Raw genomic sequence first — 27,178 nt, forward strand, 5'->3', positions numbered from 1 at the left:
GCTGCAGCATGCCCCGTGCCCCCAGGAGAGGCAGCAGGACCCATCCTGTGCAATTCCTGCCGTGGTGAAGGAAGGGTCCCCCCTCCCCGATCCTGCTGGGGCATGGACTGTGTGTGGGCATGCGTTGCCATCGTTTCTCCTGTGCCTCGTGCAGAGTTTGGGCCAGGGAATGAATTCCTCAGTGGGAGCTTCACCTCTGAACCGTGCAGCTGGGCTGGCTGCTGGCTCTGGCAGGCTGCTGGCTGCCTGGGAGCAGGGCAGCGGCCACAGGGAGCCTGGGACGGGCTTCTCCTCACCAGCCACTGCTGGCCTGGCTGCCTGCGAGCCGCCTGCGCTGCCCAAATAATTACCCTGGAGATTTCCTGCCTTTCCTCATCACACCACACGAAGCACACGCTGCAGCTCTGCTTGCGAGCAGGACACCAGCTTTGCGGGCAAAGGCAGCACACAAACGCTTCCTGTGCACACCAAACACGGGGCTGTGGGCAGGCTGATGTCCCCAAATGGTGGCTGCCTGCTGGGCCAGAGCTGAGCCCCGGTGTGGGCTGGCAGGAGCTCCTGCTCCAGGAGCTCTGGCTGCCTGCCCAGTGCTGCCAGCCCTGCACGTGTGCCCGGGCTCAGCGAGCTGGCAGAGGGCCTGGGCTGAGCCATCCATGGAGGAGCAAACAGGGCTGGAGGGAACGGCACAGGCAGCTCAGGGACTCACCAGGGCTCCCCCACTATGAGCTGGGCTGAGCACTCGCCCTGCCAGCCTCAGGTTTGAACTCTGGTGCTGCTCCTGTCCTGGAGGAAGGAGCTCTTGCTGGGGCGGGTCAGGGTGCTGGGCTGATCCCCTGAGCTGGGCACGGTGAGGAAGCTCACGAGAGCTGCTGAGCAGCCACGGGAGCTAAAAATGAGCAGCGTTTACTCCCCCTGCTCACATGGCTCACACAGAGACGTGGGGCCCCGTGGGTGCTGTGCCAGTGAGTGCCCTGCCAGCCCACGCAGCCCCGTTCATCCACTCCCCAGTGGAGGAGGGTACCAATCCCACCTGAGGCCGAGGCGTTGTGTGCTGCTTTGCAGAGTGCTGAGGCAGGTTCCAGGCTGGCAGCTCGCTGTGAGCAGGCTGGGCCGGGCTGTGCTGCCATCCTGCAGCAGCTGCCGGCGAGGGAAGGGGGCAGATGCCTGGCATGTGCCTGGGGCTCCCCAGAGCCCGGGCTTTGCCGCTTGCCTGGGTATGGGCCTGCATACCAATTTCCCTGCCGAGCACCGGCGAACATCTGCACGGCCACGTAGGTGGCGATGGGAGCGCACCTCGGCTCCTGGGGCTGTGTGGGCACCGCGTGCGCATCAGCTGCTGCCTCGCCACCCCGGGGACGCCGGCCAGGGGTGCCAGCGTGGGGCTGGCACGTGCCCGCGTGGGAGGGCTGTGACACCCACGAGCCGCTGAGGTGGCCTGGGAACGGGCTGGGGAGGGGGTGGTGATGGCGCTGCCGAGCTCGGCAGCACCGTGGAGGAAGGGGAAGCACATCCTTGGGGAGGAGGAGGAGGAGGAGGAGGGAAGGCTGTGGTGTGGCAGCACGGGCACAGTGTTTGCCCCTGTTTCTGCTGCTGGCACTGATCCGGTGGCAGTGGCCTCGCTGTGCTCATCACTAAGATGACAGCAGGGAGGGGACAGGGGACACGGGGTGGGCACGGAGGACCCTGCGTCCTGGCAGCTTCTCCATGTCCTTTGGCAGCATCCCCGCTGTGAAATGGGAGCCTCCCACCCACAGGTACCCCCTCGGTGAGCTCTTCAGGAGACTTCTAGGTGTGAATGCTTGCAGTGAATCCACGAGGGCTGGAAATGGCCACGGAGCTGTTGTTTTCCCAATTTCCATGATCATAGTTGCATTTTCAATTAAATCTAAACAGCGCTTTTTAAAAAATCCGAACGTAATGTTTTTCCTGCTGGTTGTTTTGTTTGAAATCTGAATGCTTTAATCTTTCTTTCTGTTTATTTTCCAACAAATTGGGCTTGTAAAGGCTGTTTTGGAAAGCAAAGAAAACCTGCTATAATCACTTCAAGAAAAGACACTCTGAATGCTCTAACGGTCCAGACAAATTGGCTTTGGTGTGACTAAGTCTTGGGGAGTACAAGCTTCGGCTTGAGCTAAGCCTTGGATAAATACACCCCAAAGTAAAGCATTAGCTGGTATTTGTTTGTTATTTGCTGGCTGGAGGGATGAATGTGTAATGAATCTGCTGGCCCTGTCTCGCTTGTGTCCCCTCTCCTGGGAGCAGCACGGGCTGCCGGAGCCCTGCTCCCCCACCCTCACAAATGTCCAGACCACGCTGGACAAAGCTTGGAGCCACCTGAAAGGTGTCCCTGTGGTCTGCAAGGTCCCTTCCGACCCAAACCGCTGTATTGTTTTTGTCCTCCGGATGCTGGAGCAGCGGACGGGAGGCCCGGGGAGCAGGAGCAGTGGCGGTGCGAGGCCCCGGTGTCCCAGCCCTGCGGCCAGGACGGGGCTCACCTGGGGCAGGGCTGCAGGGCACGGGGCTCACCTGGGGCAGGGCTGCAGGGCACGGGGCTCACCTGTGCCGCTTTGCGGGGATGGGGCAGCGCCAACCGGGGCTGGCTGCCCGGGGGCGGCCGGGGCCTCTGCCAGCCCTGGCGCACGCCGAGGAGGAGGAGGAGGAAGGGGCTCGGCCGGCGGGGGCCGCGGCCGCCCCCAGCCCTGCGCGGCGCGGGGGGGGCGGGCGCGGGCGGGAGCCCGGCCCACGGGCGGGAGCGGAGCGGGGCGGAGCGGGAGCGGCGCTGGGCACCTCAGCCGGGCTGGCAGCGGCGGCAGGAGCGCGGCACGCCGGGGCACCGCACCTCCGCAATTGCGCCGCAGCCCGGGGCCAGAGCTGCTCTGTATGGCATGTGGCTGGTAACTTTTCTCCTGCTGTACTCTTTGCCGAAAGGTACGTGCGCACCGCGGCGGGGGCGGCGGGGGTCCCCGGCAGCGGCACCGGGCGGGTGGCACCGGCTGCTCCCTTCCCGGGGCTCTCGGGGCTCCGTTTCTTGGTCCCGCATCTCTCGGTGCGCCCTCCCCGGCGTCCCGGGGCTCTCGGTGCGCTTTCCTGCGCTCTCGGTGCGCTCTCCCCGGGGTCCCGAGGGTCTCGGTGAGCCCTGTTGGGATCTCGATGCGCCCTCCCCGGGGTCCCCGCGCGCTCGGTGAGAGGTCCTGGGGCTGTTGCTGCGCCTTCCTGAGCTCTCGGTGCGCCCTCCCCGGGGTTCCGCGGCTCTCGGTGCCGCGCTCTCGCTGCGCCCTCCCGAGTGCCCGGGATTGTCGGTGCGCTCTCCGGGAGCGCTCGGCCCGGACGGCGAGGCGGGGAGCGGGGCTCGGAGCGGGGCCGGTCGGTACCGGCGCTGCGCGGGGCTCGGAGCGCGGAGCTCGGGGCGCGGAGCGGGGCCGGTCGGTACCGGAGCATCCCGGAGCGGCTCCGAGGCGCAGCCCCCGGGGCGGCGGTGGCAGCCGCGGCCGGGACCCCGCACCGACGGGCGCAGCATCCTCCGGCGGGGCCTCGGCGGGACCGAGCGCTCCGCGTCTCCGGAGCGCTTCTCAGTGTGATCCCGTCAGCCGGCGAAAGCCAGCCGTGCCTTAAAATTCGCATCCTTCCCCCTAGGAATGCTGTGTGAAGTGTAACCCAACGGCTTGACATCAGTCAGATTATAGATAAATCATAAATGGGGGTGGGGGGGGATGGGGAGAACCGTGGAATAAGCGTGTCAAGGAGACACACGCTGCAAGATTACGGATTAATTTAAAGTTGGGCATTAAGTGGATGCTGCCCACATCCAGCGAGGTGATACTCTAAGCCAGTCTCTGCTCTAGATGCAATTAAAGAGAGGCAGGAGCTGCGTGGAGCACGGGCACTTAAATCCCACTGTGTTTGTTACAACAATCGATCCGTGTTACATAAAGGAATTGCCCATTTCCGGATCTGCGGGAATTTTTAATTATGTTTCTGTAATAAATTACCTCTTTGCCCACTACCCGACCTGCGGATGCGGGTGCTGGAAGCGCCCACCTCTTGGAAAATCGTCTGCTCGGAGGATGTCAAATGACATTTGCCCTAATTATCGTCTCTGACATTTGAGAACAGCGAGGGGGAAATTTTAGGAAATGAGGAAAGTGAAAGAAAGGGGACGGAGCTGCCTCCTTGCATGAGACCTCTCTTGCTGCCCATTACCCTGTTAGCTGAATGTTAATCCAATGAAAAATATTTACTGAGCTTTAATAGGGCACCCTCTCCAGTTGTGCGGTGATGATCAATTATTCCATCAATTATTAATTATGGAATAGCTGCTTTATTCGAGCTGGGGTGAAGCTGCTTTTGGGAGCTTTACCCAAAATCGCTATTGTGCTTCAGATCTGCTGAGCTGAACGTGCCAGCGTCTGCTTTGCTTACATTTGCATTTTTTACCGTGCTAAAAGGAAAAAAACAAACCTGGAAACAAATAACCGTCGAGGATGCCATGATTCCTTTCGACCCCCAGTAGTCAAAATAATAAAGAGCTGCACTGGTTTATTGCTTTTTGCATCTTTTCAGCCCCAGCTTCTTGGAAAAGGGATCCCTTCCCACAGAGCTATCTCTTCGGAGAGGAGCAAATTAAAAGCCTCCATTAGCACAACTCCTCGTGGCCTCATTTTACATTTTATTTCTTAAAAAAAAAAAAAAAATTAAAAAAAGGAGAAATCTTCAGCATTGAACAGTCCTGGTGATGCAAAGTGTTAACGTGAAGCGGTTCCAGAGAGAGGACAGCAATACAATGGAAGTTTCATTAGAATAATAGGATAAAAAAAATGAATTGCTTAATGCATGATAAACCTTTCAGATACTTAATATTTCTGGGCATCGAAGCACATCCTTTTAACGTGCTCCTGCTGTAGAACAAGAGCTCAAGTAGAAACCGAAAGCAGATAAACATTTGATCCGAGGGACCCCTGAAGTTTAGAAATCCCTTGATGGGCTGTAGCTGCTTATTTCTGCCCCTGTTTATGAAATAAACAGAAATGGGTGCTTGGCAAGCGGAGAGTTGAGCAGCGAGATGCTCTGGCAGGCAGAGGGGAGGCGAGTGGTGTGATGAGGAACGGACTGGCCACAACTGAGAGGCTGGGAGCCAGGGAAGCGTCTCCCTGCATGGTGTTGCTGGATGGCTCTGCCGCCTGATTTATATTGGCATTATATTTACATGATGTTCCCGCGCTGGGCGCAGCGAACGGTGCAGCTCGCGGCTTCTAATCTCTCCCATCTCGGCCCCCCAGTGTGGCACAGCGCTCGTTTGTCTCTGAAATGAAACATGGAAACCTCATTAAATGCACGGAGGAGAAGCCTGCAGTGCTCAGCTCCTCGCCGTGCCCGGCGCTTGTTTATCCTGCCAAAATTTCCCAGCACCAGGAGCTGCCGTGGCGGCTCGCCCGGAGCCTTCACCTGGCGTGGGCTTTGGGCAGCTCCTGCCTTGGCATGGGCAGTGGGCAAAGGCGCCCTGGTGCTCCTGGGTGTTTGTCCTCTGCAGGAGGAGGCCGTGCCTTGTGCGAGGGGCGAGTGCCAGGGGTGTGCTGTGGAACAGCCCCTGTGGAGCCGGGGCTGCCTGGGAGCTCGGGGCCCACCTCGGGGCAGCCGTGGCTCCAGCACCGCGGTGTTGGGGTGCCGGGATCTCTGCCGGATCTGTGCCCCGTGTGCCAGGGGGATGGATGGGCAGCGCTCCGTCCTCCTCTGGAGCAGCTGGCGAGCCGAGGGCGAGGATGGAGCTGGAAGTCTTTGTGGCAGGAATCCTGACATGGCAGCAGGCGAGGCTGAGCCGCGCCTCGGGTGGCACGGAGGCACCTCAGAGCCGAGCAGGCAGCAGCCACACGGTGCCACTTCCACGGTGGCACCAAGGACGAAGGCGTTGGGTCAGCGCAGCCGCTGCCATGCTGCTGCTCGGGGAGGATGTGCAGGGGCAGCTCGGGGTGCAGGGCGTTCCTTGCCTCTGGAATCTCGGTCACAGCCAGCTCTTGGTCTTTACATAACCACGGTTTGGGAGTCACCCTCTCCCTGCTCCTGGATCCCGCAGAAATATCCCCCAGCACGCGCAGGCTGCCGCCATCATCCGCCAGCAGAGCCCTACCCAACGCTCAGGAATTCCATTTCCAGGCTCCTGCTCCTGCTGCTCCCAGCTGCGCCTGGGAACGGCTGCAGCAGCAGCTCCTGGCCCTGACAGGGGAGCCAGCACGGCTTGGAGGGGATGGGGAGGAGGTGAGGGGCTGGCAGGGCTTGCCCAGGTGTGTTCTGCGTTGGCTGCCTGGTGGCAATCCTGGTCTCCACCTTGCAAAGCCACCGAGTGGGTCGTGATGCCCTGGGAGCGTGGCCTGGCCATTGTGGAGGGAGCCCAAGGCCAGGTGTGTGTGGCCTCTGCTGTGTCCCCTGCCCACCCCTCGTGCCCGCTCCTTTGACCTCCCTGGGGACACGGTGCTGCCCCTCTGGCTGGGCAATGTCACCAGATGTCCCCTTGGGACCTCAGGCGTTGTGCTCAGCATGGCCCAGGTGTGGAGGGGCTCTGGAAGGGGAGGGAGAGGCCCTCACCTGTGTCCCCTGGGCTGGGGATGTCCAGCTCTGGGTCAGCCCCTATGTGGACGGTGTGGTGGGGCTGGTGCCTCTCAGGAGCAGCCAGGGGAGGTTCTGGAAGCAGGAATCCGGCCAGGAGAGCTTTTTTTCCCAGGCAAGGGTTACAGCCTCAGCCTGGGTGCTGTCGTAATCGCTGGAGGTGGTTCAGGCCCTAATTTCCATGCAGATGCATTAAGGAGCAGGCGCTTGGAGCACGTTTGGGCCGTGCCCTTACCCACAGAGGACCAGAGGCAGGCTCTCCTTTGCTCCCTCTCTGCTTTGTCACCTCGGGAAGGACCGTGGTGCTCGAGCCAGAGGGGCTGTGCCACCACGATGGGACCCTGTGGTGGCCAAATTGAAGTGCCAGGGCAGGGAGGATGCTGTGGCAGGAACCTGCTGCTGTGCTGGGCACCAGCTGAACGCCCCAGGCCCTGCTTGGCATTTCCTGACACCATTTCCACCCCCTGTGCCGGTCCCTGAGTGCAGGGGTCACGGCTTTAACCCTGTGGGCTGGGACACGGTGGGGAGGTGACACCCCAGGAGGATGTGCTGCTCTCCTCTGAGCTCCCCTCGCAAGGGACCAGCCTCGGTGCTTCCCTCCTCATCCTTCCAGGAGCTTGGCAGTGCCACTTCTCCCTCCATCAACCCCAAGGTCGCTCCCTGGGTTGGCACAAAGGCTGTGAAGGTGTCCTGGGGGTGAGGGCTCGGAGGGAGCTCGTTCCAGGAGGCTCCTCCAGCGTTCCCCAAGTGCGGGCAGGGTGTGATGGAATCTCTGCCCTCGCTTCAGCACGGAGGGACCAGCAGGACTCACTGCCTACCTGCAATCCCCAGTGCAGTGCGTGCCAGGCCTTGGTTCGCTCTCTCCTTGAGCAGGGCAGGTGTCAACCACCCTTAATGAGGATAATGAATGAGCTGCGAGGTGGCCGTTAGCCTGCTGCTCTCCTCAGCATCCCTGCAGCCCGGCTCGGATCCCTGCTGGCCCCTTGGGAGCCCCACGGGTGGGGTTTATCCAGGGGGGAGCCCCGGCAGGTCCTCACCAGCCTCGGAGCAGGGCTGGGGTCACCACCAGGATCAGGAAACTGCTGCCAGTGGGGTAATGAGAGCTCCAGCCCAGTGCCTGCCCAGGAGATGGCATGAACCCCCCAAAACACCAATTCTCCAGCATTTCCCCAGCTCTGTCAGGTTTGCACCCAGCTGAAGCACCGTGCTCAGCTCTGAGGGGCTTTGGGTGGGCTCAGGGCTGGCTGTGTGCTGCCAGCACAGGTGATGGACGTGCATGGAGAGGAGGAAAAGCCTCTTATCTCGGGAGGAAGAGCCCTGGCTGGCACGGAGCCCATCCTTGTCTGAGGCTGCTCCTAAATCTGCCTCTTAGAGAAGGACGGGCTCTTCTGGGAGATTTTGTGCAGGACACACACCTGCACCTCTCCAGAGATGGTGACACATCCTGGGGACAGTTTGTGGCCCCTCTCTGGAGCAAACAGGTGCTTGCAGAGCTTTGCTGTGTCACTGAAGGTGCTGGAGCTTGGGAAGTCCAACCATCAAAACTGGTAAATATTCTGAAGGGATGATAGCAAAATGACTCGCTTCTCTCAGCTCAAATGGGGATATTAATATTTCAATAGCTCTAGGTTGTAATTTACCACAATTTAGGAGGATTGAGCTCTGATAACTTAAAGCACCTGCCTTTCAGAGCCAGCCCCAGTGTCCAGCCCTGTGCTGGGCTCGGTGCAGCTCCCAGCTGGAGCCAGGCTGGGCTCCAGGCTGCCTTCCCAGCAGAAACCCTTCCATCTCAGCTCTCCCAGCCTCCTCCCTTCAGGTTCATGTGAATTAATGCCCTCGATATGTAGGTTAGGGTCAGCACATCTGACCAGATGTGAGCAGTGATTTCTGGTTTAAAAATATTGCTGTGCTATTTCTAAATTTTTAATCTCTCCCAGTGATTTGGAGACAGTTTTATGAAACATGGAATTAGGATGGTGCTCAATGCTAAATGGTAAAGGAGATTATGAGGATTTAACTCTATACGTCTGTCACATAACTATTGCCAATCCCATAACCTCCATTTTCTATTAAAAATCCCTTTCCCCCTTTGACCCGAAAAAGCTTTATGGGTAATCTGAATTTCTCTGTTTATGAGGTATTTTTCCACTCCTCGCCCCAGCCCCTCACCCCTCCAGCTCTGAACCTTCCTGGTGCTGCTGAGGATGAAGACGTTTCCCTGGCAGGAAACATCTTCTGGATGCTCCAGGAGCCTTCCCAAGCTGTACTGTGGGATCTGGGGACAGATCCTGGATGGAGCACGGGGCACAGCTGGGTGTCCCTGGTCCAAAGCCAGGCTGAAGGTGGCTTCTGCTGTGCCCTGGCTCCAGCCATCTTCTGCTCAGCTCAGGCTCAGCCACAAATAGCTCTGTGCTGCTCGTGCAGCCTTTGTTTCCCTTCCTCTGCCTGCAAATGTGCGCCTCTTTCCCTTTCATGTATTTGGGAGAAGCACCGCGCTGCTGGGATGAAGGGAAATGCTGATTCATGACGACAAACCAGCCTGGAGATGTCACAAAATGACATCTGCAGGGCCCAGCGGTGGCCCCGTGGCTCTGCAAAGGCTCGGCTGGAGCTCTGCTCCTCCGTCCGTCCGTCTTTGGTGCTCCCCAGCCAGGGAGGGAAAAGCAAACGGCTTTGTCTCCTGGACACGGGGAATCCGTGCGTGGGGACACGAGGAGATGATTCTGTGACCTCTAAATTGGTTGTCTCGTGTGATGGCACAGCTGGAACTCACCACCAGCCCATCCCTCCTGTGGCACAGAGGGCTCTGAGGGGCACAGGAGGAGCCCTGGTTGTTTATGGGGACGATGCCGTGCAGCACACACGGAGAGCAGGGGTGGGATGCTGGAGGAGGCACGAGGTCGTACTTCCAGCTGGGAGAAGGATGGAGAAGGGCTGAGGTGTCTCGGGGTGTCCCATCCTGAGCTGCTGAGGCTGGTGTGGGCTGGGCTGCTGGCACAGCTCCCAGGCAGGACGGGCACCTGGCTGGAGAAGGCTGGCACGGGGATGGAGCAAGCACAGACGCTCAGCCGGCCCTTCCTGGGGCGAGCGGCCGCCTGCGGGCCCGGGCGTGCGGATGAGGCTTTTCCTTCTCCCCTCTGCTGCCGTCCCCTCCTCCCCAAGTTAAGGAATCGAGGTCAGGGAGGGTCCCCCGTGGCTCGTTCTGAACCGGGGCTGATCTGCTTATTGGCTCTGCGGCACCGCTCAGCCGCGCTATTAATACACCCGCCGAGGGCCCTTCCCAGATCCCTGTCCTTCCGCCCACTTGGAAAGAGTGCAGCTAAAAAAGGAAAGCGGATCCAAGTGACTGGGGGCCTCCTCTTCCTTATTTATAGCCAATTTCACTGCCTTGGGCTGGCAGGGGGGAGCTCGTGGTCCCGGAGAGTGGCAGGGGTTGGGGGCAGAGGTCCCTTCCCTACTTCCCAAGGAGGGAAGTGCTGCTCTCCAGCACTGAGAGCTGCTGCTGGGCAGGCAGGTGGCCACAAGCTCTGCCCAGACTGCACCCCTGAACCCACCTCAGTCCTCGTTTGGGTGGTGCAGGGGTGCCCAGGAGAAGCTCAGGCTGAGGGCAGGGTGGGTCTGAGCTTCCCTGTGGCTCTGGGAGAGGGGAGCAGCTCTGATCCCGGTTTTCCAGCCCTCTCCGGGTTTGGAAGTGGTGGTGGGGTGGCAGGGGAGGTGTCTGCCCTGCCTGGCAGAGGTGTGCACTGGGTGTGATGGCATTGCTGTGCTGGGCTGGGCTGGGGGGTCACAGCAATGTCAGGCTTGGCAGCAGGAGCAGCATTGGTGGCTGTGCTTGGCGTGTTGTGCTCGGGGCCCTGGGTGCTCAGAGCCAGCTGGGCACCCCTGGGGAAGCCTCAGGGGCTGCCCGGGGTGCCCATCCTGCCTGCACAGCCCCTGGCTGTCCTGCCGAGGTGCCTGTGATCCCTGATCCGTGCTGGCAGCAGGAGCGCTGGCCTGTGAAGGTGGCCTGTGTGCTTCCAGCCATGCACGGATGCTCTGCGCTGCCCTGCTCCACACGCAGGGCTCAGGGGCTGTGCCAGGGGGTGTCTGGGCTGGGGGGTTTCTGTGCCAGGGGTTTCTCTGTGCCAGGGGTTCTCTGTGCCAGGGGGGTCTCTGTGCTGGGGAGGGTTCTCTATGCCAGAGGGATCTCTGTACCAAGGGGGTCTCTGTACCAGGGGGGTCTCTTTACCAGGGGGTCTTTGTGCTGGATCTCTGTGCCTGGGGGTCTCTGTGCCTGGGGGTCTCTATGCCTGGGGGTTATCTCTGTTCCAGGGGGTCTCTGTGCTGGGGAGGGTTCTCTGTGCCAGGTGGGGCTCTGTGCCAGGTGGGTCTCTGTGCCTGGGGGTCTCAATGCCAGGGGGTCTCTATGCCAGGGGGTTATCTCTGTGCCTGGGGGTTATCTCTGTGCCAGGGGGTCTCTGTACCAGGGGGGTCTCTATGCCAGGGGGTTATCTCTATGCCTGGGGGTTATCTCTGTGCCTGGGGGTTATCTCTGTGCCAGGGGGTCTCTGTGCCACCAGCACTGGCCATCCCCGCAGTGACCCCGTGCCGTTGTGGCCTCTGCTTTGCCCACAGCACGCGCTGAAGATGTTGGAACCAGCCTCTACTTTGTGAACGACTCCCTGCAGCAGGTGACCTTCTCCAGCACAGTGGGGGTGGTGATCCCCTGCCCGGCAGCAGGGTCACCCAGCGCCGTCCTCCGCTGGTACCTGGCCACAGGTGACGACATCTATGATGTGCCCCACATCCGGCACGTCCATGCCAATGGGACTTTGCAGCTCTACCCCTTCTCGCCATCAGCCTTCAACAGCTTCATCCACGACAACGATTACTTCTGCACCGCAGAGAACTCGGCTGGCAAAATCAGGAGCCCCAACATCCGTGTTAAAGCAGGTGGGAGCTGCCTCTGGGTGCTGGGCTGGGCACGAGGGGCTGGATCCTCCCTGCTCTGCCCCATCAAGGGCACAGCCGGGGCTGCTGCCTTGGGTTCTTGCAGCAGGGTGGAGCAGGGAGAAGGGCAGAGCACGGGGTGGGATGTGCAGGGCGGGATGTGCAGCTCAGGTGGGATGTGCAGGGCGGGATGTGCAGCTCAGGTGGGATGTACAGGGTGGGATGTGCAGCTCAGGTGGGATGTGCAGCTCAGGTGGGATGTGCAGGGTGGGATGTGCAGCTCAGGTGGGATGTGCAGCTCAGGTGGGATGTGCAGGGTGGGATGTACAGGGTGGGATGTGCAGCTCAGGTGGGATGTGCAGGGTGGGATGTGCAGGGTGGGATGTGCAGGGGGAGCAGGGCTGGGGCTGGCAGGAGCAGCTGAAGGAGCAAAGTGCTTCACCTGCAGGGGGTGACCTGTTCTCCTGGGGGCTCTTGCTGGTGGGCTGTGCTCCCTGAGTGCAGCCAAGGTGCTGACCCAGCACAGCCCACGTGCCTGGAGGTGCCTGGGCAGGCACCCAGGGCACAGAGGGGCACCGTGCCCTTGCCAGCCTGTCTGTGGATGTGGAACACGAGGGGGATTGGAGGTGCCCAGAGAGTGTCTGGAGAACGTGGTGTGGCTGCAGCCTGGTGGCAGGAGAGCTCCTCTCCCTCTGAACCGGGATTGTCCAACCATTTACCAAGGCTTTTCCCAGCTGTGGGAGGGGCTGGGCCACATCTGTCCGTGCTGGGGGCCCCCTCAGTGTCCCACAGCCTGGTTCCCACTGCAGCACCCAGCCTCAGCTTGCCAAGGCTTATTAAGAACAAAAAAAAATTAAATAAATAAAAAAAAGGAGGAATATGGCAAAGAGCTGATTCCAAAAGCCATTATAGTAAATTATTGACCAGGCTGAGGAGGGCTAATAGCCCAGGAATGGCTTCATTATGTAACCTATTAAAAGTGGGGCTAGCAGAGGGAACGTGACAGAAGTGACTACAGGGTTTTTTATTTTAATACCTTGTACTGTGGAGTAAATTGGTATTAACCCCCTTCTGCAGAGTGAATTATTTACCAGCACTCTCAGGTTACCTATAAACCACAGCGTGGTGGAGGAGCAGATGGGGTGTAGTAAATGTGGAGCTGCTGCTCTCCTCGTGTGGGCACAGCAGGGTTGGCTCTGCTGGGATCCCTCGTGCCCAGAGCTGCCCTGGGATCACAGAGAGGGAATCCTGGCTCTCACCCCCCTCTCCATCCTGAATGGACCCTGCTGCTGGACTGGGAGCTCAGCCTCCCCCTGTTAGCAGGAGATGTCCAGTGGGGCCACCAGGATGGCTCCAGCTCCTGGAGCTGCTCTGCCTTTCTGGCAGGGGAAATGGCTGTGGAGCATTCCCAGCTGCTGCTGCCTCCTGGCCATGCCACATCCCAGTCACTCTCCAGTGCTTCCTAATGGCAGCGCAGCACAGGGAGCCAATTACAGCTGGAGAAAGCAAGCAATGAAACAAAACGCACTGGAAACTGAAATATGGAAATAATTCTGAAACTGAACTGAAAATATGAGGGAAAAGATCTCTGGAAGTCTTGGGCAAGCTGTTGGTGAGCACATGGAGCAAATTTCTCCAGCCAGGGGAGAGGTTTAGGTGGGCTGGTTGTGGCTGTGTGCTGCCTTCCTGGGGGTTACTCCTGCTGGTAGGAAAAGCCTGGAGCCCTGGCCTGGGGCTGGCACAGGTCGGGGATGCAGTGGGGCTATCCCCAGCTGGGTGCTCGTGGTGGCAGGGAATATTCAGGATGCTCCTCGTGGTCCCTGCTGGCCTTTAAAGCCTGTGAATAAACCTCAGCTCCAGGTGATTAAGGAAGCTTTTGCTGGTTAATCTGCTTTGGCTCTGCAGCCCCTTTCCATGGCAGCTTCTCCCCCTGCCCTTGTGGCACAGCCTGAGCAGGGACCCCAAAAGCCCAGAAACCAGGGTGGGAATGCTGCCACCCCCTCGCTGCTGTGGGAGGTGTGGGATGCAGTGTCCATGGGCACTTCCCACCCAGGGAAACACCTTCCTGCTGGGAAGGAGGGGTTTCCTCCCTGCTGGGGCTGCTGAGGGCTCTGCTGAGCTGCTCCTGCTCTGGCCAGCTGTTAGATGACAAAGTGAACATGTATTTGTCATGATGCCAATCGTCTCCATGTCCTACAGGGCACAGTTTTTGTCTGTAAAAAGGGAGTTTTTTCAGTTTTTGACTGTAAAAAGGGAGCTGCCCTCAACTGCATTTTGTACTTGAATTTCAGGAGTTTGTGGTGTCTGTGTTGCTGGGGTTTGTGGCATCTCTTTGTCTTGCTGGAGAGGCTGAGGTGGGTCCCTCTCCCCCATGGGGGCTCCTGAGCACTGCTGCTGGTCCAGGGAGCAGCACGGAGCTGTCCAAGGGATCTCCCTGAGAAACAGGGCACACGCTGGGAACATGGAAAATTGTCACTGCTTGCCTCAAATGTTCCTGCAGTGTCCTGAGGGGGGTCCCAGGCTCTGTGCCATGGGCTGTCCCTCCCAGGATGCATTTTCAGCACCCAGGGGTGAAATGCACATTACAACTACAAAATGTCATCGGTCCCCACGCTGGGTCTGGCACAGGTGACACTGGGGACAGTGGCAGGTCCCAGCAGCAGGGCCTGGCCAGGTGTGCCTCTGTCCCAAGGCCAGCAGCACCTTCCCCAGCAGAGAATCCCCTCCTTCCTTCCCCGGGAAGGTGCTTGGGATGGCAGCAGCGTGTGGCTGGGTGGGTTGGTTTGTTTGGGAAACGTGGGATTCTAGCAAAAGGAAGTGTGTTTTCCTCCAGCACTGTCATGCTACCAACCATCTGCTTTCCCCCACAGTTTTCAGGGAGCCGTACACCGTTCGGGTGGAGGACCAAAGGTCGATGCGTGGAAACGTGGCTGTTTTCAAGTGCCTCATCCCCTCCTCAGTGCAGGAATACGTTAGCGTTGTGTCCTGGGAGAAAGACACCGTTTCTATCATCCCAGGTAAGAGAGGAGCGCCTGTTCTCTGGGCAATCTGACCTGCTCTGCCCTGTGGGCTCTTTGCTGTCGTGGAGGGCCTGGTTTTTGGCTCATTGTCCGTGCCTGTGCTGCCCAACAAAGGCTTTCAGTGGTGATTGTGCAGCTCCAGGCTGGAAAGTGCTGCTGGTGGGAGCAGAGTGAGGTGCCCGGGCTCTCCTGGCTGCTCTGGCCGTGTGTCCCTGAGGTGAGGGATGCTCAGTGTGATTTTGGCAGCATTTGTGCCCTGTCCTGGTCTCTGCAGGGTGTGTTGGGTACCTGGCACTGGCACCTGGACTGCAGGGACAGAACCTGCCCATGCTGCCCACAGTCAGGGCTGCTGTTTGTCTTGTCAGGATGATGCTCCAGTCAAAATTCCACCTTTTCCTGTCAATTTTCACAACTGATTTGACCACAGGGAAAGGAACTTGGTCAAAATGCCCTCACCTCCCTGTTCCCTGTGATGGAAGCTGCTTGGCCTGCCTGTGCCATGTCCCTGCCTCGTGCCTGGGCCGTGTCCTGCTCCGAGCTGCCTTCCCTGTGTGGGGAAGGGGCTGTGGGAGGGACAGCACCCCCACCTCTGCTCGGGCACTCTGCAGGCCCAGCTGGTTTTCCCTGGGTGTTTCCCTGTGGTTTCTTGGCAGCTGTTCCTGCCTGGCTGTGGCAGGCTCTGGCCAGCTCCGTGTCCCCGTGCCCCGGGGTGACCTCGTGGCTCCTCCACGGAGCTGCCGTCGATGCCCAGCACAGCGTGTGCGAGCTGCTGGTAAAGCAATCAATCACTGCTTCCCCCGGGGCACCCACAGGGAATTAAAGGATTTGGCCCAACGTGAGTGCTCTGCGCTTGATATTTGCTCACAGGTCAGAAAGTCCCAGCGCTGCTCCACATCTCAGTTCTGCCACCAGGAGCGGGGCTGGGGCTGCAGGAGCAGCTGGAGGAGCAAAGTGCTTCACCTGCAGGGGTGACCCGTTCTCCTGGGGGCTCTTGCTGGTGGGCTCTGCCCCCTGAGTGCAGCCAAGGTGTCTGGAGGTGCCTGGGCTGGGGGTACCTGGGCAGGCACCCAGGGCACAGAGGGGCACCGTGCCCTTGCCAGCCTGTCTGTGGATGTGGAACACGAGGTGGATTTCTGTGTGTGGGTGGCAGTGAGGAGGAGTTGGCAGTGCCCATCCCCTGGCTGCATTTTGGGCAGTGCAGGTGATGCTCTGTGGGAACCCTGGATTTCTGTGTGCCCATCCCCTGGGGTGCTCTTGGTGCATTTTGGGCAGTGCAGGAGATGCTCTGCCCGCTGTGGGTGCTGCCCCTGGTGGGTGGGACTCCAGGCCCATCAGCAGGACAGCCTGGGCTGATGTTTGCTCCGTGGTTTGGGATCCTTTGCTCTGGGATTCCGGAGGTTGGAGCCCGTGTGGCCGGCGGGCTCCGTGGTGGATTTGCCAAGTGAGCATCCCCGCACTCGCGTGATCCCAACCAGACTTGTTCCCCGGTTTGCTGTGGCAGTGGATTTTTTAATATGATGATTTAATTAGGGTGGAACGATTTTAACATTCTAAAGCAATAATTACCCTAAAGACAGAACATATAAATTGTGTTACAGTGCAGAGTCAACACAAGCAAACATGTTTTGCCGTTGGATTACAAATATAGTATCTGCCTGAAGCTTTTTTTTGTTGTTGCTGGTGTGTTAGAGCTAAAACTGGCTTTGCTGTTACCAAAAATATGTTTTTCCCTGACCTCTGCTGAACCTCTGCATCTGCCCTGATTCTGAGTGAGGAGGATGAGGGGAGGGGACGGGGTGAAGGTGAGGAGGGCTGGGCTGTGCTGCTGAGGCCCTGCAGTCCCTGCTGCTCTCAGAGCTGGGTTCTGGTGGCGCCCTGGGTGTGCAAGGGCTGCAGCACCACACCTGAGCTCTGAGCTGTGCTCACAGCTGCCTCTGGAGCGTGCCAAACCTGCTGCTTTCCCCAAAACTTTGCTCTGGTGCTCCCCGTGGAAGGCTGGGCATCCTCCCAGCAGGGGAGGAACAGTCCTGATGTGCAGAGCAGGGAAAGTCTCCATCCACACTTCTTGGTGGCACAAAGCTCTTTTTAAGTGACTGCTGTCATAGTAAATGTCTTTTCCCCAAGCAAACCAAAACACCTGCAGCTGAGAAACAGGGGCAGCGAGCATTTCCCCCAGGGCTGCCCCTGTGAACTCCACCTCTGCCTCCACATGTGGCTGGGGGAACCTTTTGTGAGCTTTCTTTGGCTCTAGGAAGGAATTCTTCTGTGGCTCAGGTTGTCCAGAGCAGCTGTGGCCGCCCTGGATCCCTGGCAGGGCCCAAGGCCAGCTTGGAGCAGTCTGGGACAGTGGAAGGTGTCCCTGCCCACGGCAGGGGGAGGAACAAGGTGGACTTTAAGGTCTCTTGTAACACAAATTTTTCTTTAATTCTATGACTGAATCATCTTTTTATTTTGCCTTAATTGGGATTACAGGGCTCCCAAGCTCTGACGTTTTTTTAGCCAGACCTTGCTGCTCTTGTGGAGGGTGCAGAGCCTTGGTGGTGCCCTGCTGGTGAGATCCCAGCTGGAGAGCTGCTGCCCCCCTCCCCGGGCTGTGGGTGATGCTTTTGCTGTTTGGTTAACTTGGCAACGCCGTAACAGACCCTGAAATCAAAGATAAACTCTTTATGGCAGGTTATCCTGCACGTAAATCATCATTAGTGCAGCTCATTTTTGTTTAGTGCCCACCTGACTCTGCTGCTGTGTGTTTAGAGAAGTCAAGGGTTGCAGAGAAATTACAGGGTGTTCAAAAACCCATTTGCCTCGCCGGTGCTCACATCAGAATCAATCCTGCCTCGTGTTCCAGCCCTGCCACAGACACAGCCCCGCTGCCAGGGCTCTGCTGCTGTGCCTGGGAGGGCAGCACTGGTGACAGGGCAGGGCCTGGGGGGACGATCCCGCCTCACATCAGCTGCTCCCGCTGCGTCCTGGTGTGTGCTGGAGGGGCTGCACGGAGCACAGCAGCTGAGCAGGGAGTTTACACACCCCTCACCCTCTGCCATGGAGTGAGAGTGAGAAAACCCTGCTGCAAGCGGCTTTAGAACTCAGCCTTGTAAACAGCTTTTCTGCTGTTGTTTTGCTGTTATTTCGTGTGGCAGTGGCGGCAGTGTGGAGCCCAGGTGTGTGTGGGGGTGCCTGTCCAGCTGCACTTTGCCAAAACAACGCAGGGAGCTGCTGGTGACCCCACAAAGCGGGGGCTGAGCAATTCCAGCCCCTCCTCAGCTGTTCCAGGTGTTCATTTGGGCACTGCTCGGCTTTTACAGCCCTCTGAGCACACGCGTGCCCATGGACTCGCACCCAAACCGTCCCCAGCTGGCTCAGGGATGTCCCTGTGCCCAGCTTTGCCTTGCTGGGCACAAACGCCGCTTCTCCAGGCTGGGCCAGTGGGGAAAACACCTCTGGGGCCGGTGAGGGCAGTGGGGTTTGGAGCAATGAGCATTACCAGCCTGGCAAACCCCGAGCTGAGCTGTAATTTGCTGCTTCAGTGTTGTGTGCTTGATAGGCTGTGCTGGAAAAAATCTAAATAGAGCACTTGTCAAGGTACCAGCGTTTCTGAGGGTGCTGCCTTTGTCACCAGCCTAATACAAATCCTCTGAGGGCTGTGCAGATGAGGATGTACTTAGTCACTGGTTATCCACAAAGCCTTTTCTCTGGAAAGCAAAACGTAAAGCTTGCCAGAAGGAAGGAGCTGAAAAAAAATATTAAAAAAAAAAAAAATTGAGTTCTGTGAAGTTTGAGACGTGTTTTTGTGTGTGTTGTGGGCTGAGCCTTCCAGGAGTTTCCAAAATATCTCTGCCTGAGTGAAATCTGTTTGTGGTGCTGCAGCTGTGAGCTTCGCCTGCCCTTTCTGTGCCATCCTCAGATGTCCCCAGGGCTGGCTGGGGACACTTTCTGGGGTCCTGAAACTCCTCTGAGCAGCTCCTTGGTGGCTGGGCAATGAAAGGGCAGCAGCTCCTCACGGTTCCGTGCAGTCAATCCCCCCAGAATGTTCTCTGTCCTCTGCTGCACCTGGCCAGTGCTGCTCTGTTCTTCTGAAATTACAGAGGTGGAACTGCACAGAAATCCCACTGTAATCCATCCCAGCACTGGTGAGAATCCAGGGACGAGGCAGGAGGCTGGATTTCTGGGGATTCTGGGATAGATTTCTGGGATTTCTGGGATTTCTTGGATTTCTGAGATTTCTGGGATTTATTTCTGAAATTTCTGAAATTTCTGGAATTTCTGGGATTTCTGGGGTTGATTTCTGGGATTTCTGGGGTTGATTTCTGGGGTTGATTTCTGGGGTTGATTTCTGGGATTTCTGGGGTTGATTTCTGGGATTTCTGGGATTTCTGGGGTTGATTTCTGGGGTTTCTGGGCACAGCATTCCCCCTGGGCGGGCGCTGCGTGCCGAGGGGCACGGAGGGATGAGCCATGGGGATAATTCAGCATTGTCCTTGTGTCAATGGGCTCATTCTGGGGGACATCAGGCTCCCGTTCCTGCACAGAACAAACACGGCCGGGCTCAGGCTGCCCTTGTTTGTGCACGCAGGGAGCTCCGGGGCACAGGGGGCGTGCTGAGGGTCGCTGTTTGGGTTTGGCCACAAAGTGGGATGAGCTCAGCTGGGTTAAAGCAGGAGCTGCGAGCTGGAGCTGCCTGCCCCGCTGCCCTGTCCCTGCTGTCCCCTGCCCTGTCCCTGCTGTCCCCTGCCCTGTCCCTGCCAGGGTGTGCAGGCAGAAATCCCCCCATGGGCACTCCCTGGGCACCGCTGGGCACAGGGCTCAGCCTTTTCTGTCCCCTGTGCCCGGGCAGGACGGGCAGAGTGAGCGGCGCCCGGTCCTTCCCTGCCTGCGGGGACTGCAGAACCTTTCCCCTTCCAGAACCTTTCCCTGTCAGAACCTTTCCCTTCCAGAACCTTTCCCCTTCCAGAACCTTTCCCTGTCAGAACCTTTCCCCTTCCAGAACCTTTCCCTGTCAGAACCTTTCCCTGTCAGAACCTTTCCCCTGTCAGAACCTTTCCCCTTCCAGAACCTTTCCCTGTCAGAACCTTTCCCCTGTCAGAACCTTTCCTATTCCAGAACCTTTCCCCTTCCAGAACCTTTCCCCTTCCAGAACCTTTCCCCTTCCAGAACCTTTCCCTGTCAGAACCTTTCCCCTGTCAGAACCTTTCCTATTCCAGAACCTTTCCCCTTCCAGAACCTTTCCCCTTCCAGAACCTTTCCCCTTCCAGACCCTTTCCCCTGCCAGAACATTTCCCCTGCTGGCCTGGAGATCTCCAAAGGTGCCCTGGCTTCTCCCCCACCCCTTGCCACCCTCTCTGGCTGCGACATGTGCCCAGACCTGTTACAGAGGGAAGTAGCTCCAGGCGTTATTCTCACCAAGTGGGGTGAGATTCTGTCTGAAATCATTTCATCCTTCCCCAGAGACTTGGCGTGAATTTTATCTAATCGCCATGGCAACAGATAAAAAAAGGTGTGAGCACATCTCCTTTTGCTGTGATAATTCAGATTTATATATTCAGATCAGATTGGAGTTAGAGATTTTAAAAGGAGCAGATGCAGCAGAAGGTGTGACTGCAAATAATGTGGCGAGAACGTTTGATGATCCTGCCCTTTAAGAGGGGAGAGCGCTTTCCCGCAGGTTTTTTTGGAATATAATTATTCCATCAAATCCACTTTAACAAGGACTCATTATAGCCCTGATAATGCAGAGTCACGTTGGAGACAATCTCCACACGCATGCACACACGGCACACGCAGGGACCACAACAAGTAAACAGCAGCCTGGGCTCAGCCCAGAGCCCAGGGGGCTGTCCCGGTGTCCCTGCCACCTCCCGGTGTCCCTGCCACCTCCCGTGCCCCAGTCCCACAGCCCCAGCCTCGCCAGCCCTGCAGCAGGACCCAGGAGGGGATCTGGGGACACTGAGCTCCTCCTGCCCCAAAGCAGAGCTGCTGGCAGCTGTGGCAGTGTCTGCAGGAAAGGGGAGCTTCGGCTGAGAGCAGCAAAAGGAATCACACACTCGTGGGATGGTTTGGGCCAGGAGTGACCTCAGAGCAATCTCACCCCAGCCCTGCCATGGGCAGGGACATTTCCACTGTCCCAGGGGGCTCCAAGCCCCAGTGTCCATCCTGGCCTTGGGCACTGCCAGGACAGGGCAGCCACAGCTGCTCTGGGCACCTTTAGGGCACCTGCAGCCCCCCTGAGAGCAGCTGTGCCATAGGGAAGGGATGAGCAGCGAGCCCAGAGAGGCTGGGATGGGTGCCTGAGGGTCTGCAGATCCCACGGGAGGCAGGGAGGCTGTGATTCTCCTCCTGAAGTGCAGAGAGCAGGAGCAGGGAGAGATCAGCTGGAGGGGAGGTGTGCAGGAGGGATCTGCTGTTCTGCTGTTCCCCAGGGTCCCCTCTGTGCTGGGGTGCAGTGCCCCAGGCACACTGGAAGGCACCCAGGCCTTTCAGGCAATGGCCAGGAAGGTGGGGACACGAGGGAAGTCCCCTGGAGCACCCCAGTGGTGCCACGGGAGTGATGTGGGCAGGAGGGGCCTGGGGCTGGTGAGCCTTGGAGGTGCCTGGGCTCCCCTGGAGTCACTCAGGGACTCCTGGAGTGTGCCCTGCACATCCCTGTGAGAGGATTCTGTGCTCTGCACCAGCCTCAGAGAGGCTTGTGGGGCACAGCTCACAGTGGAGCTGAGCTCTGATGAAACCTGGAGCCTCACGTGCACCTTGCTGAGCTCAGCACCCTCCTGCCTGCCCCCAGAACCAAGCCTGGAGCATCTGAGTCCCTGCTGAACCACAGGGACCGTGCTCTTGTGTCCCTGTTCACAGGGCACTTGATAAATCCTAATGCTTTTGTGCATGTTAAAGACCTTTCTGCTGGTGGAGAGCTGAAATCCTCTGGGATGGGAGCTTCTGTAAGGCACTGGAGCAGCCCAGGCTGAGGCTGTGCTCAGCACTCCGTGCACTGGGCAGGACAATGTGGGTGCTGGGCACAGGGGACTGGGGGCTCTGCATGGGGGTGCAGCCCAGGATCAGCCATGGGAGTGACCCCTCTCTCTGCAGGCTGCTACCAGCTTGGAATGCTCCAAAATCCCCTTGAAAATCCTAGAAGAGAATGGAAACACAGAATATGGGGAGCCGGAGGGGACCCACTAAAATCCAGCTCATTGCTCTGCCCAGGACAGCCCTGAGCAGTGTCCCAATAAAACAGCAGAGCCAGCTCAGAGACTGGGGCTTGCTGGCATGTGCAGGTTGTCCAGGCAGCCCCAATCTGTCCTTTTCCACCTCTATTTAAATGTCATCTACGAGGGAGGAGCTGCTCCTGGCTCCTGTCCTGCTGCCCCAGGTCTCCCCCGGGAGCAGAGCCTACCCGGGCAGTGATTGCTGCAGCAAAGCCCAGTGATGTGAGAGATCACAGGTCAGAGCTGTCCCAAAGCACGTGTTTGTGTGAGCCTGAGCCCTTCCCTGGGGCCTGAGAGGGACAGGAGCTGCAGCAGAGCCAGAGCCAGCCCAGCATGAGGGACAGGAGCTGAGCACAGCCAGAGCCAGCCCAGCCCATGGGACAGGAGCTGAGCACAGCCAGAGCCACCCCAACCTAAGGGACAGGAGCTGAGCACAGCCAGAGCCAGCCCAGCATGAGGGACAGGAGCTGAGCACAGCCAGAGCCACCCCAACCCCAACCCAAGGGACAGGAGCTGAGCAGAGCCAGAGCCACCCCAACCTAAGGGACAGGAGCTGAGCACAGCCAGAGCCACCCCAACCTAAGGGACAGGAGCTGAGCACAGCCAGAGCCAGCCCAGCATGAGGGACAGGAGCTGAGCACAGCCAGAGCCACCTCAACCTAAGGGACAGGAGCTGAGCACAGCCAGAGCCACCCCAACCCCAACCCAAGGGACAGGAGCTGAGCAGAGCCAGAGCCAGCCCAGCCCTGGTGTGCAGGCAGCTCCATCCCACAGGGGCTGGGGGCTCATGGCAGGGCAGGGGGAGCTGTGCTGTGCATCTCCCTCCCCCTCCAGAGCCACACACATCCCCAGATGCAGAAACAATCCCGGTCATTATTCCTGCCATGGTGACAGTGACAGTGGCAGGGATGCCAGCTTCCTCACACAGACGGCTTTATTTCATCTCCTCTGCTTTTCAAAGCCTCTTTCATTTTGTATGAGGAGACAGATGTGAAGGGCTGCAGGCTGATAAATTCTGCTGTCTTATGAAAAGAGAGGGTGGGTTTTTGTTGTGGTTGCTGCTCTTCCTCCCTCCCTCCCTCCCTCCCCAGCTCCCTCCCAGCCACCTCCTGCTGTCGAGGGTGCTCCCTGCTCCAGACATGGGGACACGGGCTGGTGTCACCTCTGTGAGACAGGCAGGGCTGGTGTCACCTCTGTGGGACAGGCAGGGCTGGTGTCACCTCCCTGGGACAGGCAGGGCTGGTGTCACTTCTGTGGGACAGGCTGAGTGCCCATGGCTGGTGTCACCTCCCTGGGGCAGGCAGGGCTGGTGTCACCTCTGTGGGACAGGCAGGGCTGAGTGCCCAGGGCTGGGTTTTGGGTGCAGAACCTGGGTTGTGGTGATGGGCACCTGGTTGCTAAAACCCAAGCCCCAGTTGGGAAGGCAGGGAGCCCAGGGGTGCAGATGCCTCCCAAAACACCTCAGCCATGGGGTGGGGAGGAGCTGGGCCAGGCTGTGGAGCCAGGGCTGAGCTTTCCCAGCAGGTACAGCCCAAATCCTCATCCTCCTGTGCCAGCTCAGGGCTGTGAGCTCAGGGACACTCGGTGCCAGCAAGGAGCAGCTGTGGGATGGGGAGGGAGCAGCCAGCAGCCCCTTGTGGGCTCTTGGGAGTCTCTGCTCTGTCCCTCTGCCCTCCTTGGAACTGGGTGGCTGCAGTGGCACCAGGGGTCCCAGTGCAGCCCCCCCTCCTCCCCTCCTGCTCTGCTGACGATAGTTCAAGTTTAAAAATAAATTGCTCCATCTTTAATTGCGGTTTAAATAACTGCTTCATTTTTATTTAAATGTGGCTCTGCAAGGCTTGGAGAACAATTAGGAGAAAATACAGGGCATTGCTCTGGTGCATGTGTTCAAGCATATAATTAATTTTTTTTATTATACTGATGTTTGCCGAATCTGGAAAAAGATCTTATTGTTCCTCTTGATTCAGTCACGCAGAGGATCTACAAATACACCAGCCATTTCAGGCCTCCATTGCAGCAGCCATGGAGCCCTGCTGGTGCCACTGGGGAGGCTCCTGGGGCCCCTGCCCTGCTCTGGGACACCCACACAGCCCAGGCTGGGGAATGCAGCCCCGAGGAGGGGTGGGCTGCTCTGGCACAGGGTCTGCAGGGTGCCAGGCTGGTGGGCACAGCCCAGGCTGGGGCTGCTGGATGTGACCCTAGAGCCAGGCTGGGGCTGCTGGATGCTCCCTCAGTGCCAGGCTGGTGGGCACAGCCCAATCTGGGGCTGCTGGATGTGCCCCCAGCCCTTCTGAAGGATTTGGGTGCTGGTTTAGAGGCCAGCTGGGGCTCACCCTGTGATGGTTTGTGCCGTTTGTCAATGAGTGGTGGTGTCACAAGGCCGATCCTGGGCTGAGGGATGTGCAGTGGAACCTCGGTGCCCCAGGCACCTCTCCAGGGCGAGCTGGCCATTCAGGACCCTAAATCTCATTCACAGTCGATTGGGATTAGGTTCTAAGTGCCCGACATTGCTCAAGTGCTGCTCCAAGGGCTGGGGGAAGCTGCTGGAGCTGGCGGGCTCTAAGCTTATCAGTCAAAGGTGCTTTGCCTGGTGACAGAAGCCACTTGTGGTAAACAAGCTGCTGGCCCTTTGGACCCCTGACAATCTTTTAACCATTTATTAAAGCAGCTATGAGCTCTTCTTGGAAATGAAATCTTAATAGCGAGCGTGGCAGAGATTTTTCACAGATGGCAGCACTGCCAAAAGCAGGCATTCAAGAAAACATTCATCAAAAACATTCATTTCTTTCAAAAAGAAATTGACGTTTATAGCGTAGACAAATTTGGGACTCATTTGCTTTGCCTTTCAGTTTCTGGATTTTTAGAGGTCACGTTTTTCTGCACCTTCGAGGGTTAGAAACTGGTGTTATTTTTAACTGGAAACTGAGATTCTCGTGTAACATGGCACAGGAAATGGGGCATGTGCAGAGGCTGGGGCAAGGCAGGACCCGTGCAGCGCTGGGGGATCTGCAGGGGATCACAGCATTGTGGAATATTCTCATTTGGAAGGGACCCACAAGGACCATCAAAGGGCTGCTCCTGCACAGACACCCCAACCATCCCCCCCTGTGCCTGGAAATGTTGTCCAAACCCCCCTGGAGCTCTGGCAGCCTCGGGGCTGTGACCCTCCCGCCCTGGCTGTGCTCCAGGCTCTGCCCTGGCTCTGGTTTTGCATGCAGAGCCTCCCTGGGGTGGATGGTGCCCAGCTGGCTCTGCTGGTGATGCAGAGCATGGCGGGGCCCACTGGGAGCTGCATCCCTGGCGTGGTGAGGCAGGGAGCCTCCACACACACCCTGGAGAGCCCCTCTGGAGCCCACCCCAGCCTCACCCTTCGGGAAGGACGGGTGTGCCCTCCCTCCTTAAAAAGCCAGAAATTCCCCCAAGAGGGAGCAATTCATTCTCAGCTCATCTCCATTTCATCTGAAGGCTGCACCACGCTGGGTTTCAGCCTTGTTATGTTTTCTCTTGAGCAATACCTTTTATTTCTGCAGTGTTTAATATTCCTTTCCCGAGCCTCCCTTGCCTGTTCTGGGTCTTTCCACGGAAAGCAGCTTTAAAACTGTAATTTTTCGTGGCTGAGCATGTCACAACCAGCTGGGTCCTCTTTGCTTGAGTGCTGTCGCCCCTCCCCATCCTCCCCGTGCCAGGCATCCCTAGTGAGGGGTCCCCTCCACAGGCAGGCTCAGCCCGAGGAGAAGTGCTTGTTCTCACCCAAACCAGCCTGGAGATGGAGCTTGGCACTGCCAGGGGCTGTCAATGCTGCCACAGGGGTGGGGAAGCAAATGGTGGTGCAGACACAGAGATCATCCCTGTCCTGGTCAAGGGGAAGGGTGGGATGTGTTTGCCCATCCCTGGGATGTAGGGGGAAGGATGGAATGTGTTTCTCCATGCCTGGGGAGTAAGGGAAAGTGTAAGGTCTGTGTTTCCCCATCCCTGGGATGTAAGGGGAAGGACAGAGCTGTGTTTGCCCACCCGTGTGCTGGTCAAGGGGAAGGGTGGGATGTGTTTTCCCATCCCTGGGATGTAAGGGGAAGGATGGATGTGTTTCTCCATCCCTGGGTGTGTGGGGAATTGTAAGATCTGTGTTTGCCCATCCCTGGGGAGTGAGGGGAAGGACAGGTCTGTGTTTGCCCATCGCTCGGAGGCTTTGGTGGTGGCTGAGATGAAAACCCCGTGCTGGTCATGGCTCTGCACTCACCAGCCCCTGCTCCAGCCCCCAGCTGATGCCTTGGAGCTGCTTCTCCCCACAAACCGGGGCAGGAGCTGGGGCCAGCGCTGGGGCTGTCCCTGGTGTGCCGTTTGTGTCCCTGGTGTGCCATTTGTGTCCCTGGTGTGCCGTTTGTGTCCCTGTGACTCCCAGCCCGTGCTGTGCCTGCTGGGGGTGCCGGCTCCTGGCGCTGCTGTTTCTGCAGCTTGTTTCACACCCGGGAGCAGAGCTGTGCCACGCTGCCAGCAGCGGGGCTGGGGAAGCTCCTCCTGGCACTCAGGTGCCCGGCTCTGGCTGCCTGGGTGGGATTTCCCCCCGCCAGGCGAGGCTCAAGGCACGCTGCTCCTTCCAGGAGGGATTGCTGCCTTGCCCAGGTGAGAAACTCCCTCTGCACCTTGGACCACGGCCACGCGCTCAGCCCTGCTCCCTGTGCTCGCTGTTGTGTAATCCATCCCACAGATCCCACATCCTGGCACATCCCAGGGTCTGAGCAGGAGCTGTGGCTGCTGTGGCCATTGCAGACGCTGGGTGTACGACACACGCCTGGCCGTGTCAAGAATGAGCTCCATCATCATCCCCGTGATCTCTCTTGGCAGAGTTCTGGCATAACCTGTCGTGTCTCATCTGGGAATTGCCTGTGAGTTGCAGTTAGCCCAGGCCTGGCCCTGGGCTCAGCCAGGTTTTGGCTCTTCCAGGGCTCTGGTTTGCAGCTGCACAATCACAGCTGGAAATCTGGTGGGGAATCTCCTGCCTGAGGCTGGGGAAGGGAAGGGCACGGACCACGCCCCTGTGTGCCCCCATGGAGCATCATTTCTGCACCTCAGCTCTGCAGATCTGCTGGTCCCATTTCCCAAAGCTGTTAAAAACACACACGTGTTTCTCTTTCCTGCAGAGTTCTTTGGAGATTACATTCTTGTTCTATTCAAGAGCAGATTTAACCAAATGCCCATCTTGCAATGCCAGGCTCTATGAAATGGGAATGGCTGAGTTCCTTCTTCATTTATCCATATATACACAATGCCCAAAACGAGCTAAAAATGATGAATTGTGGCTAATGCTGCTGCGTGATGGAGATAAGACCGTAATTATTTGTTTGGGCAGCTTAAATCAACACCAAAAGCCAGATGGAAAACAAAGTGATAATTTGAATCTCTTTGTGTGGCTCTCGTGGGCTGTGTGACCAAGCATGACCT

At 58.3% G+C, this 27,178-nt stretch overlaps 1 protein-coding gene across 3 annotated transcripts in view; it reads left to right on the top strand.

Annotated features, from left to right (window-relative positions):
• Window positions 1–2,752: 2,752 nt before the first annotated feature.
• DSCAML1 (DS cell adhesion molecule like 1) overlaps window positions 2,753–27,178 on the top strand; it is a 98,622-nt gene continuing 74,196 nt past the window's right edge. For 2 of the 3 annotated variants that reach the window (XM_071449494.1, XM_071449495.1), the window contains exons 1-3: window positions 2,761–2,928; window positions 11,212–11,529; window positions 14,397–14,543. In XM_071449494.1, the coding sequence (XP_071305595.1) occupies window positions 2,886–2,928; window positions 11,212–11,529; window positions 14,397–14,543 (508 nt within the window). In that variant the 5' untranslated portion in view covers window positions 2,761–2,885. Of the gene's footprint in view, window positions 2,929–11,211; window positions 11,530–14,396; window positions 14,544–27,178 lie in introns of all 3 variants that reach the window. The other variant, XM_071449497.1, reaches the window with a different exon arrangement.

Source organism: Agelaius tricolor, unplaced genomic scaffold, assembly GCF_023055355.1.
Source record: "Agelaius tricolor isolate 1412-34295 unplaced genomic scaffold, bAgeTri1.0.p SCAF_29, whole genome shotgun sequence".
NCBI classification, from domain to species: Eukaryota; Metazoa; Chordata; class Aves; order Passeriformes; family Icteridae; genus Agelaius; species Agelaius tricolor.